We start from the raw sequence: 13,527 nt of genomic DNA, 5'->3' as shown, positions 1-13,527 counted from the left end.
GGGAAATAGCTAAATCCACTAATGTGAATGGTTTGTCCGCATACTGTTGGAGAGCAATGTTTCTTTGAAAAAAGTATGTATGCATTATGCTTTATCATAAAACGAATTATGCAACCTGTAGGCTAGTTGATTGTCCTCTTCTCAGTATTGGATATAGCCTATCTATAACGTGCTTATTGACAGGTAGCATTAGTTCATTAGCCATGGGGTATAGTCTACCACAGGATGGCGATACAATACTCGTTATTGTTTCATAGTGCCCACTTATACATTTTGTAAACGGTGGGGGTCGCCAATCGTCCGGGGTAGCCTACAGTAGCGCGCCGGTGCCTGGTTTCATGTGCGTACCTTTCCCGTCTGCTCTCTCTCACTCAGATGGGAGCGACAAAAACACAGACGCCCACCTATCACTGCCTCCACTCACTTTCTATCACAGCAACTCAAGATGGCGGCAGCTTCCTCCATCCAGCCGCCGACCGTTCACTCTTTGAACCAGGAAAGTGCAAATTTCCCGGATTCTGACAGTCCGGAGAGCCGGCAGGATGAGGACGCAGCATCCGAGGGGACCAGTCTCAGAGACTTACCCGATTTGGAACCGGAGGAAATTGAGAAGAGGCTAGAGAGAACTCGCCGCGAGCTGAGCAACAGGAGGAAAATCCTCATTAAAAACCTTCCACAAGATACAACCAACCAGGTAGCCTACACTTTTCTGTATTCTGACAGATGGAGTGAAAGTTGTTTTGTTGCGCTACTCTTGCGGCTCTCTGGAAGTTTAACATAATTTCAGGGGTGCTAATATGCAATACTTTGCTATACTTATGTGTAGTTAAATTTGGACCAAAATGAATATTGGGCCTAATTAACTTAAACGGTTTGAGAAAACCATTAATTTTGCTGCGAGTATTGTCGAGGCTCTGCCACTCTCATTCGATATCCATATTACTGTTAAATAGTAGAAGTTTGTAATGCATCAGTCTAATTCCTACAAAGACAGTTATACAATGTAAATGCTGAAAGGCATTTAACTGTGGACGCGCACCGGGCTTGTTATATTTTGTTGTTACAATGTAGCGAGGAAAGATATCAGCCAGTGGCCTCGAGTTTGTTAATCATTTCTACAATGTGACCAATGCACACAAATATTTGCCAGTAGCTTACAATTTAGCAAATAGAAGCGAGCCAATAACAATGTTATGCCTTTATTTATATGCGTAGACATCCACTTCACATTAAACTTTTTAGTTTGTCTGATATGGGCTATTTGGTTTTAATTTTGCGACATGACAACCAAATCGAGCATTACAATATGTTATTCCTGATTACGCAGTACGACCATATCATAATACTACAACTATCCAATATACAGTATATTAAGTTATAAGGGAATGTCGTTGCACGTCAAACCATTGATTTTAAAACACACACACACAGTCTGCACCACAGTTCCCATGTGAGTAAGTCGGTTTTCCCAGAATCCACACACACAGGAGAGAGCAACATATTTAAACAGATCCACTCTGCTGTATCCACCATAAGGAGGCTGCCAGGTTGATGGAAATTGAAAACCATCTCTAGCTTATGTAACCTGTCTGCTATCCCCCATCCTCCCCCATCCTCTCCATATCTGCTCCTCAATCCCCCCCAATTTTATTTTGCAAATGTATTACAAATTTAAAAAATGGAAATATCACATTTACACAAGTATTCAGACACTTTACTCAGTACTGTGTTGAAGCACCGTTGGCAGCGATTACAGCCTGGAGTCTTCGTAGGGTATGAAGCTACAAGCTTGGCACACCTGTATTTGGGGAGTTTTTCTAAGTCTTCTCTGCAGATCCTCTCAAGCTCTGTCAGATTGGATGGGGAGCGCTGCTGCACAGCTATTTTCACGTCTCTCCAGAAATGTTCGATTGGGTTCAAGTCCGGGCTCTGGCTGGGCCACTCAACAACATTCAGAGACTTGTCCCGAAGCCACTCCTGCGTTGTCTTGGCTGATGGCTTAGGGTCGTTCTCCTGTTGGAAGGTAAACCTTCGCCCCAGTCTGAGGTCCTGAGTTCTATTGAGCAGGTTTTCACCAAGGATCTTTCTGTACTTTGCTCCATTCATCTTTCCCTCAATCCTGACTAGTCTCCCAGTCCCTGCCACAGAAAAACATCTCCATAACATGATGCTGCCACCACCATGCTTCATTGTAGGGGTGGTGCCAGGATTCCTCCAGACCTGAAGCTCGGCAATTCAGGCCAAAGTGTTCAATGTTGGTTTCATCAGATCAGAGAATCTTGTTTCTCATGGTCTGAGAGTCCTTTAGGTGCCTTTTGGCAAACTCTAAGCGGGCTGTTATGTGCCTTTTACTGAGGAGTGGCTTCCGTCTAGCCACACTACCATAAAGACCTGATTGGTGGAGTGCTGCAGAGATGGTTGTTCTTCTAGAAGTTTCTCCCATCCCCACAGAGGAACTGGAGCTCTGTCAGTGAATATCGGGTTCTTGGTCACCTCTCTGACCAAGGCCTATTCTCAGCCAATTGCTCAGTTTGGCCGGTTGGCCAGCTTTAGGAAGAGTCTTGGTGGTTCCAAACTTCTTACATTTAAGAATGGTGGCCACTGTGTTCTTGGAGACCTTCAATGTTGCAGACATTTTTTAGTACCCTTCCCCAGATCTGTGCCTCGACACAATCCTGTCTCGGAGCTCTACGGACAATTCCCCTTCAACCTCATGACTTGGTTTTTACTCTGACATGTACTGTGAGACCTTAAATAGACAGGTGTGTGCCTTTCCAAATCATGTCCAATCAATTGAATTTACCACAAGTGGACTCCAATCAAGTTGTAGAAACATCTCAAGGATGATCAATGGAAACAGGATGCACCTGAGCTCAAATTCGAGTCTCATAGGAAAGGGTCTGAATACTGTAAATAAAGTATTTATGTTTTTTATTTTTTATACATTTGCAAAAAAAAACGGATCTGTTTTCACTTTGTTATTATATGGGGTATTATGTGCAGATTGATGAGGATGAGAATAAGGTTGTAACGTAACAAAATGTGGAAAAAGGGAAGGGGTCTGAATACTTTCCGAATGCACTGTATAGATAGATGGGTTCTGTTCCATCAACCAGTCCTCTCTTACAAAAGAGATTTCATCTCCGTGAGACTAACCTGGATAAATAAAGGTTAAGTAGAAACAAATGAGAGTGGGGCAGAATACAGGGTGGAGGTGGGGAGGTTAAGGGGTGAGGTGGAAGGGATGGGGAGGATGAGGCGTCAAACTACCCACTCACCTCCTGTCAACTAAGCTGTTCAATTATTTAGAGCTTCTGGAACAGGTGAGACTCATGCAGGTGGTGTGTATGTCACCTTCTTTACCCAGCCCTCTCCTGGATAGCACTGCTGCATGTGTCAATAGCAGATGTTGTCAAATCTGCCCCTCAAAGAACAAGACACACTCTCCATCACCACCATCATTATTGTATTGATATAATGGGTATCCTACTCCCTGAGGAGCTCCCTGAGAGGACTGAAATAGCTGACAGGGAGCTGAGTGGTGCAGCATGCCTGACTCTGAGCCTGAGTGTAGAAGCTAGCTGTCTGTTGTAGAGTTGACTGACTGTTGTAGAGCTGCCTGGCTGACTGTTGTAGAGCTAGCTGCCTGGCTGACTATTGTAGAGCTCGCTGCCTGGCTGGCTGTTGTAGAGCTAGCTGCCTGGCTGACTGTTGTAGAGCTAGCTGCCTGGCTGACTGTTGTAGAACTAGCTGCCTGGCTAGCTGCCTGGCTGGCTGTTGTAGAGCTAGCTGCCTGGCTAGCTGCCTGGCTGACTCTTGTAGAGCTAGCTGCCTGGCTGACTGTTGTAGAGCTAGCTGCCTGGCTAGCTGCCTGGCTGACTGTTGTAGAGCTAGCTGCCTGGCTAGCTGCCTGGCTGACTGTTGTAGAGCTAGCTGCCTGGCTGACTATTGTAGAGCTCGCTGCCTGGCTGGCTGTTGTGGAGCTAGCTGCCTGGCTGACTGTTGTAGAACTAGCTGCCTGGCTAGCTGCCTGGCTGGCTGTTGTAGAGCTAGCTGCCTGGCTAGCTGCCTGGCTGGCTGTTATAGAGCTAGCTGCCTGGCTGCCTGTTGTAGAGCTAGCCGACTGGCTGGCTGTTGTGGAGCTAGCTGCCTGGCTGACTGTTGTAGAACTAGCTGCCTGGCTAGCTGCCTGGCTGGCTGTTGTAGAGCTAGCTGCCTGGCTAGCTGCCTGGCTGACTGTTGTAGAGCTAGCTGCCTGGCTAGCTGCCTGGCTGGCTGTTGTAGAGCTAGCTGCCTGGCTGCCTGTTGTAGAGCTAGCCGACTGGCTGCCTGTTGTAGAGCTAGCTGCCTGGCTAGCTGCCTGGCTGACTGTTGTAGAGCTAGCTGCCTGGCTAGCTGCCTGGCTGGCTGTTGTAGAGCTAGCTGCCTGGCTGCCTGTTGTAGAGCTAGCTGCCTGGCTGCCTGTTGTAGAGCTAGCTGCCTGGCTAGCTGCCTGGCTGACTGTTGTAGAGCTAGCTGCCTGTTGTAGAGCTAGCTGCCTGTTGTAGAGCTAGCTGCCTGGCTGACTGTTTTAGAGCTAGCTGCCTGGCTGACTCTTGTAGAGCTAGCTGACTGTTGTAGAGCTAGCTGCCTGGCTAGCTGCCTGGCTGTCTGTTGTAGAGCTAGCTGCCTGGCTGACTGTTGTAGAGCTAGCTGCCTGGCTGACTGTTGTAGAGCTAGCTGCCTGGCTGGCTGTTGTAGAGCTAGCTGCCTGGCTGACTGTTGTAGAGCTAGCTGCCTGGCTGGCTGTTGTAGCGCTAGCTACCTGGCTAGCTACCTGGCTGTCTGTTGTAGAGCTAGCTGCCTGGCTGTCTGTTGTAGAGCTAGCTACCTGGCTAGCTGCCTGGCTGTCTGTTGTAGAGCTAGCTGCCTGGCTAGCTGCCTGGCTGACTGTTGTAGAGCTAGCTGACTGTTGTAGAGCTAGCTGCCTGGCTGTCTGTTGTAGAGCTAGCTGCCTGGCTGACTGTTGTAGAGCTAGCTGCCTGGCTGACTGTTGTAGAGCTAGCTGCCTGGCTGGCTGTTGTAGAGCTAGCTGCCTGACTAGCTGCCTGGCTGACTTGTAGAGCTAGCTGCCTGGCTGACTGTTGTAGAGCTAGATGCCTGGCTGGCTGTTGTAGAGCTAGCTGCCTGGCTGACTGTTGTAGAGCTAGCTGCCTGGCTGGCTGTTGTAGCGCTAGCTACCTGGCTAGCTGCCTGGCTGTCTGTTGTAGAGCTAGCTGCCTGGCTGTCTGTTGTAGAGCTAGCTACCTGGCTAGCTGCCTGGCTGTCTGTTGTAGAGCTAGCTGCCTGGCTAGCTGCCTGGCTGACTGTTGTAGAGCTAGCTGCCTGGCTGACTGTTGTAGAGCTAGCTGCCTGACTAGCTGCCTGGCTGACTGTTGTAGAGCTAGCTGCCTGGCTGACTGTTGTAGAGCTAGCTGCCTGGCTGACTGTTGTAGAGCTAGCTGCCTGGCTGGCTGTTGTAGAGCTAGCTGCCTGACTAGCTGCCTGGCTGACTTGTAGAGCTAGCTGCCTGGCTGACTGTTGTAGAGCTAGATGCCTGGCTGGCTGTTGTAGAGCTAGCTGCCTGGCTGACTGTTGTAGAGCTAGCTGCCTGGCTGGCTGTTGTAGCGCTAGCTACCTGGCTAGCTGCCTGGCTGTCTGTTGTAGAGCTAGCTGCCTGGCTGTCTGTTGTAGAGCTAGCTACCTGGCTAGCTGCCTGGCTGTCTGTTGTAGAGCTAGCTGCCTGGCTAGCTGCCTGGCTGACTGTTGTAGAGCTAGCTGCCTGGCTGACTGTTGTAGAGCTAGCTGCCTGACTAGCTGCCTGGCTGACTGTTGTAGAGCTAGCTGCCTGGCTGACTGTTGTAGAGCTAGATGCCTGCCTGGCTGTTGTAGAGCTAGCTACCTGGCTAGCTGCCTGGCTGTCTGTTGTAGAGCTAGCTACCTGGCTAGCTGCCTGGCTGTCTGTTGTAGAGCTAGCTGCCTCCTGCTGAGGGGTGGTCTTTAGAGCAGCATGATGCCTGGTTACACACTGTGGTAGAGCACAGTCTCTATTCACACAGTTACATTCACTTTAACCACACGCCCACAGATCATGCGGGGCTGTGGTCCTGTGTGGCTCAGTTGGTAGAGCATGGTGCTTCAGAGCATGGTGCTTCAGAGCATGGTGCTACAGAGCATGGTGCTACAGAGCATGGTGCTACAGGGCATAGTGCTACAGAGCATGGTGCTACAGAGCATGGTGCTACAGAGCATGGTGCTACAGAGCATGGTGCTTCAGAGCATAGTGCTACAGAGCATAGTGCTACAGAGCATAGTGCTACAGAGAGCATGGTGCTACAGAGCATAGTGCTACAGAGCATAGTGCTACAGGGCATGGTGCTACAGGGCATAGTGCTACAGGGCATAGTGCTACAGAGCATAGTGCTACAGAGCATAGTGCTACAGGGCATGGTGCTACAGAGCATAGTGCTACAGGGCATGGTGCTACAGAGCATGGTGCTACAGAGCATGGTGCTACAGAGCATGGTGCTACAGAGCATGGTGCTACAGGGCATGGTGCTTCAGGGCATGGTGCTACAGAGCATGGTGCTTCAGAGTATAGTGGAGACACAGAGTGGAGGGAGACAGAGAGACACAGAGTGGCGGGAGACAGAGAGACACAGTGTGGAGGGAGACAGATAGACACAGAGTGGAGGGAGACAGATAGACACAGAGTGGAGGGAGACAGAGAGACACAGAGTGGAGGGAGACAGAGTGGAGGGAGACAGAGACACAGTGGAGGGAGACAGAGAGACACAGAGTGGATGGAGACAGAGAGGGACAGAGTGGATGGAGACGGAGGGAGTGAGAGAGAGGGGAGACAGAGATAGTAGGGTGAGAGAAAGAGAGAGAGAAAGAGTGGAGGGAGTGAGAGAGGGGGGAGACAGATAGTAGGGTGAGAGAAAGGAAGGAGGGGGAGAGAATGTCGAGTGGAGGGAGACAGAGAGAGAGAGAAAGAGTGGAGGGAGTGAGAGAGGGGAGACAGAGATAGTAGGGTGAGAGAGAGAGATAGAGGAAGGAGGGAGTAGACAGACAGAGAGAAAGGAGGGAGTAGAGAGAGCGACAGAAGTCTGGATCAAAATGGGGTTTAGGTGGTGTGAAACCCCAGCTTTTATTTTGGTGATTGTTAGTTTTCAAAGATGATCTTATTAAAAACAATTATTGGTCCATTATCTTTCCGCCCAAGACTTTTCAATGCAGAATTTTTTCTTAGTTGCCTACTGCTGCCTACTGATCTGTAGCAGCCTGGCCTGTGGAGTGGAGGGAGAGACAGAGTGGAAAGCGAGGCAGGAGTTTGTTGCCTGCTGCTGGCCTGCTGTTATCCGGTGCCTGTCTGTCTCTGGCACTGGCTCAGAAGCTGCTATTGAGACTCCCTCCCTGGTGGGATCAGTAGTTCTTTATATCATTGTAGTCCGATTCTGTGTTCATCCTCTTTTACAATTGTATATTTCGGAAGCTGGGACTGACCGTTGATATCAGTATAGTTCATGTACATTCTGACTGAAACACATGGGGTACACATGACATATTGTGACCCATCTTCCCACAGATATCCTTAGACTTTGTAAAGATCAGAAAACTGTAATTCCAATCATTCACAGAGCAGTTGAGGAATGGAATGACATGGTACTAAAGCTGCACATTTGAAAAGTATTTGTAGTTATGTAACACAAACCCTTTCATTCTGTATCTAATATCAGTGTACATTTGAAGTGGCTGTTATGAGTTGTAGAGTAAATGCACTTAGAAAGAATTGCAAGGTTCTAACATGTAGATAGCTTTGCCTTTGAAAGCCCATTGTAACCTCTGTGGCTGTAAAGGGGTTTTGCTTGTGGCAGATCTCTGTATAGCTCAGTCAGTGTGGTGATTTCAGCTGGTGCCATGATATGTGAGGAGCCTCTGCCTTGCTGCTTGTGTGGTGTGCTGCTGAGGCGGCAGTGTACCGCTGTGCCCACCTGAGCCCTGAGCTCCAGGGACAAACAGAGATGGGGAAAGATCAGACGAATTGACCGGAAAACGAGACCTGTCCTTAGGCATGCCACCTGCCGCTGATGCTTCTCCTCTCACAGAACCATGAGTGGAGCGAGAGGAGAGAGCTAGCGAGAGAGAGGAGAGAGCTAGCGAGAGAGAGGAGAGAGCTAGCGAGAGAGAGGAGAGAGCTAGCGAGAGAGAGGAGAGAGCTAGCGAGAGAGAGGAGAGAGCTAGCGAGAGAGAGGAGAGAGCTAGCGAGAGAGAAGAGAGAGCTAGCGAGAGAGAGGGTGAAATTCCACAGTGTGCCATCACAGCAGCAAGATTTGTGACCTGTTGCCACGAGAAAAGGGCAACCAGTGAAGAACAAACACCATTGTAAATACAACCCATATTTATGCTTATTTATTTTATCTTGTGTCCTTTACCATTTGTACATTGTTAAAACACTGTATATATATAATATGACATTTGTAATGTCTTTATTGTTTTGAAACTTCTGTATGTGTAATGTTTACTGTTAATTTTTAGTGTTTTTCACTTGATATATTCACTTTATATATTATCTACCTCACTTGCTTTGGCAATGTTAACACATGTTTCCCATGCCAATAAAGCCCTTGAATTGAATTTAGAGGAGAGAGCTAGCGAGAGAGAGGAGAGAGCTAGAGAGAGAGAGGAGAGAGCTAGAGAGAGAGAGAGTAGAGAGCGGAGAGAGCTAGAGAGAGAGGAGAGAGCTAGAGAGAGAGGAGAGAGCTAGAGAGAGAGAGGAGAGAGCTAGATAGAGAGAGGAGAGAGCTAGAGAGAGAGAGGAGAGAGCTAGAGAGAGAGAGAGCAGAGAGCGGAGAGAGCTAGAGAGAGAGGAGAGCATATCCTATCTTCTGGGCCTGAGTAACCGGCAGTTTATTTTGGACATGCTAGAGAGAGAGAGTGCTAAGGAGAGGAGTTAGTGGTTAGACCTTTGAGAGACTAAAGTCAAGGACATAGAAACAAAGAGAGATGCAACTGTGAAAAAGGGGGTCAGAGAGAGAGAGGGAGAGAGAGAGAGATTGTATGTACATGAGCATGTTCTTGTTCTCTCTGGATAATAGAACACTGCATGAACATTTCATTAGACAGACTAGTAGCAGAGCAGAGGGGCATGAGGAGAGGAGACAGAGTTGTTAAACCCTCATTGATGCCACAGTAGAAAAGCCTTTGAGCCCGACCTTTCTGTGAGTTGTCCTATGAAGTGAGACTATTTAGCCTTGTGTGTGATCTGTGCCGTGCTCTAGTGAGCCATCTGTCTTTCACTCTGTTGAGGAAGTCCCCTGTCTTACACTCTGTTGAGGAAGTCACCTGTCTTACACTCTGTTGAGGAAGTCCCCTGTCTTACACTCTGTTGAGGAAGTCACCTGTCTTACACTCTGTTGAGGAAGTCACCTGTCTTACACTCTGTTGAGGAAATCACCTGTCTTTCACTCTGTTGAGGAAGTCCCCTGTCTTACACTCTGTTGAGGAAGTCACCTGTCTTACACTGTTGAGGAAGTCCCCTGTCTTACACTCCGTTGAGGAAGTCCCCTGTCTTACACTGTTGAGGAAGTCCCCTGTCTTACACTGTTGAGGAAGTCCCCTGTCTTACACTGTTGAGGAAGTCACCTGTCTTACACTGTTGAGGAAGTCCCCTGTCTTACACTGTTGAGGAAGTCCCCTGTCTTACACTCTGTTGAGGAAGTCACCTGTCTTACACTCTGTTGAGGAAGTCCCCTGTCTTACACTGTTGAGGAAGTCACCTGTCTTACACTGTTGAGGAAGTCCCCTGTCTTACACTCTGTTGAGGAAGTCGCCTGTCTTACACTCTGTTAAGGAAGTTCCCTATCTTACACTCTGTTGAGGAAGTCACCTGTCTTCCACTCTGTTGAGGAAGTCACCTGTCTTACACTCTGTTGAGGAAGTCCCCTGTCTTACACTGTTGAGGAAGTCCCCTGTCTTACACTGTTGAGGAAGTCACCTGTCTTACACTGTTGAGGAAGTCCCCTGTCTTACACTCTGTTGAGGATGTCACCTGTCTTACACTGTTGAGGAAGTCACCTGTCTTACACTGTTGAGGAAGTCACCTGTCTTACACTGTTGAGGAAGTCCCCTGTCTTACACTCTGTTGAGGAAGTCGCCTGTCTTACACTCTGTTAAGGAAGTTCCATATCTTACACTCTGTTGAGGAAGTCACCTGTCTTCCACTCTGTTGAGGAAGTCACCTGTCTTACACTCTGTTGAGGAAGTCCCCTGTCTTACACTGTTGAGGAAGTCCCCTGTCTTACACTGTTGAGGAAGTCACCTGTCTTACACTGTTGAGGAAGTCCCCTGTCTTACACTCTGTTGAGGATGTCACCTGTCTTACACTGTTGAGGAAGTCACCTGTCTTACACTGTTGAGGAAGTCCCCTGTCTTACACTCTGTTGAGGAAGTCGCCTGTCTTACACTGTTGAGGAAGTCACCTGTCTTACACTGTTGAGGAAGTCCCCTGTCTTACACTCTGTTGAGGATGTCACCTGTCTTACACTGTTGAGGAAGTCACCTGTCTTACACTGTTGAGGAAGTCCCCTGTCTTACACTCTGTTGAGGATGTCACCTGTCTTACACTCTGTTAAGGAAGTCCCCTGTCTTACACTGTTGAGGAAGTCACCTGTCTTACACTGTTGAGGAAGTCCCCTGTCTTACACTCTGTTGAGGATGTCACCTGTCTTACACTGTTGAGGAAGTCACCTGTCTTACACTGTTGAGGAAGTCCCCTGTCTTACACTGTTGAGGAAGTCCCCTGTCTTACACTCTGTTGAGGAAGTCACCTGTCTTCCACTCTGTTGAGGAAGTCCCCTGTCTTACACTCCGTTGAGGAAGTCCCCTGTCTTACACTGTTGAGGAAGTCCCCTGTCTTACACTGTTGAGGAAGTCCCCTGTCTTACACTCTGTTGAGGAAGTCACCTGTCTTACACTCTGTTGAGGAAGTCCCCTGTCTTACACTGTTGAGGAAGTCACCTGTCTTACACTGTTGAGGAAGTCCCCTGTCTTACACTCTGTTGAGGAAGTCGCCTGTCTTACACTCTGTTAAGGAAGTTCCCTATCTTACACTCTGTTGAGGAAGTCACCTGTCTTCCACTCTGTTGAGGAAGTCACCTGTCTTACACTCTGTTGAGGAAGTCCCCTGTCTTACACTGTTGAGGAAGTCCCCTGTCTTACACTGTTGAGGAAGTCACCTGTCTTACACTGTTGAGGAAGTCCCCTGTCTTACACTCTGTTGAGGATGTCACCTGTCTTACACTGTTGAGGAAGTCACCTGTCTTACACTGTTGAGGAAGTCACCTGTCTTACACTGTTGAGGAAGTCCCCTGTCTTACACTCTGTTGAGGAAGTCGCCTGTCTTACACTCTGTTAAGGAAGTTCCCTATCTTACACTCTGTTGAGGAAGTCACCTGTCTTCCACTCTGTTGAGGAAGTCACCTGTCTTACACTCTGTTGAGGAAGTCGCCTGTCTTACACTGTTGAGGAAGTCACCTGTCTTACACTGTTGAGGAAGTCCCCTGTCTTACACTCTGTTGAGGATGTCACCTGTCTTACACTGTTGAGGAAGTCCCCTGTCTTACACTGTTGAGGAAGTCCCCTGTCTTACACTCTGTTGAGGATGTCACCTGTCTTACACTCTGTTAAGGAAGTCCCCTGTCTTACACTGTTGAGGAAGTCACCTGTCTTACACTGTTGAGGAAGTCCCCTGTCTTACACTCTGTTGAGGATGTCACCTGTCTTACACTGTTGAGGAAGTCACCTGTCTTACACTGTTGAGGAAGTCCCCTGTCTTACACTGTTGAGGAAGTCCCCTGTCTTACACTCTGTTGAGGAAGTCACCTGTCTTCCACTCTGTTGAGGAAGTCACCTGTCTTACACTCTGTTGAGGAAGTCCCCTGTCTTACACTGTTGAGGAAGTCCCCTGTCTTACACTGTTGAGGAAGTCACCTGTCTTACACTGTTGAGGAAGTCCCCTGTCTTACACTCTGTTGAGGAAGTCCCCTGTCTTACACTCTGTTGAGGAAGTCACCTGTCTTACACTGTTGAGGAAGTCCCCTGTCTTACACTGTTGAGGAAGTCACCTGTCTTACACTGTTGAGGAAGTCACCTGTCTTACACTGTTGAGGAAGTCACCTGTCTTACACTGTTGAGGAAGTCACCTGTCTTACACTGTTGAGGAAGTCACCTGTCTTACACTCTGTTGAGGAAGTCACCTGTCTTACACTCTGTTGAGGAAGTCACCTGTCTTACACTCTGTTGAGGAAGTCACCTGTCTTACACTCTGTTGAGGAAGTCACCTGTCTTACACTCTGTTGAGGAAGTCACCTGTCTTACACTGTTGAGGAAGTCACCTGTCTTACACTGTTGAGGAAGTCACCTGTCTTATGCTCTGTTGAGGAAGTCAACTGTCTTATGCTCTGTTGAGGAAGTCAACTGTCTTATGCTCTGTTGAGGAAGTCAACTGTCTTATGCTCTGTTGAGGAAGTCAACTGTCTTATGCTCTGTTGAGGAAGTCAACTGTCTTATGCTCTGTTGAGGAAGTCAACTGTCTTATGCTCTGTTGAGGAAGTCACCTGTCTTATGCTCTGTTGAGGAAGTCAACTGTCTTATGCTCTGTTGAGGAAGTCAACTGTCTTATGCTCTGTTGAGGAAGTCAACTGTCTTATGCTCTGTTGAGGAAGTCACCTGTCTTATGCTCTGTTGAGGAAGTCACCTGTCTTATGCTCTGTTGAGGAAGTCAACTGTCTTATGCTCTGTTGAGGAAGTCAACTGTCTTATGCTCTGTTGAGGAAGTCAACTGTCTTATGCTCTGTTGAGTAAGTCAATTGTCTTATGCTCTGTTGAGGAAGTCAACTGTCTTATGCTCTGTTGAGGAAGTCAACTGTCTTATGCTCTGTTGAGGAAGTCACCTGTCTTATGCTCTGTTGAGGAAGTCAACTGTCTTATGCTCTGTTGAGGAAGTCAACTGTCTTATGCTCTGTTGAGGAAGTCAACTGTCTTACACTCTGTTGAGGAAGTCACCTGTCTTATGCTCTGTTGAGGAAGTCCCTGTCTTATGCTCTGTTGAGGAAGTCCCTGTCTTACACTCTGTTGAGGAAGTTTCCCAGCGGCGTTTCCCTAAACTCGGTTCTTGGGACCCCAAGGGGGGCACGTTTTGGTTTTTGGCCCAGCGCTACACAAGAGATTCAAATAATCAACTAATCATCAAGCTTTAATTATTTGAATCAGCTGTGTAGAGCTAGGCAAAAAACCTGAACTGGCACCCCTTGTGGTCCTAAGGACTGAGTTTGGGGAACGCTGCTGTACAGTGCCCTACACTGGCTTGTGTGTTTCTACCCAGAGCTGAAACTCACAGACTGGCTGGCTGGAGGTGTGCTGGAGAGACCCTCTCTCACCCAGTCACCTACCAATCACCTACTTTGAATCCCTCAGTCACTCCGTCTCTTTGACTCACATGGTCACTCT

The 13,527-nt window shown here is 48.3% G+C and overlaps 2 protein-coding genes across 3 annotated transcripts in view; one reads left to right on the top strand and one right to left on the bottom strand.

The window, feature by feature from the left end:
• The first annotated feature begins 294 nt into the window (after positions 1 to 294).
• raver2 (ribonucleoprotein, PTB-binding 2) overlaps positions 295 to 13,527 on the top strand; it is a 137,322-nt gene continuing 124,089 nt past the window's right edge. For both annotated transcript variants that reach the window (XM_036978624.2, XM_036978623.2), the window contains exon 1: positions 295 to 694. In XM_036978624.2, the coding sequence (XP_036834519.2) occupies positions 446 to 694 (249 nt within the window). In that variant the 5' untranslated portion in view covers positions 295 to 445. The remainder of the gene's footprint in view (positions 695 to 13,527) is intronic.
• On the bottom strand, positions 3,578 to 6,150 carry LOC149983612 (uncharacterized). The gene is made up of 5 exons (XM_090236577.1): positions 6,082 to 6,150; positions 5,397 to 5,556; positions 4,968 to 5,095; positions 4,636 to 4,777; positions 3,578 to 4,038 (listed from the first exon to the last, which is right to left on the bottom strand). The coding sequence occupies exons 1-5, from the start codon at positions 6,148 to 6,150 to the stop codon at positions 3,578 to 3,580; spliced, it is 960 nt and encodes a 319-aa protein (XP_090092703.1).

The sequence above is a fragment of the Oncorhynchus mykiss genome, chromosome 5 (genome assembly GCF_057628025.1).
Source record: "Oncorhynchus mykiss isolate SJ-2025 chromosome 5, ASM5762802v1, whole genome shotgun sequence".
Classification (NCBI taxonomy): Eukaryota; Metazoa; Chordata; class Actinopteri; order Salmoniformes; family Salmonidae; genus Oncorhynchus; species Oncorhynchus mykiss.
Note: the sequence above shows the minus strand (reverse complement) of the source record. Positions and strands in the feature narration are given on the sequence as shown.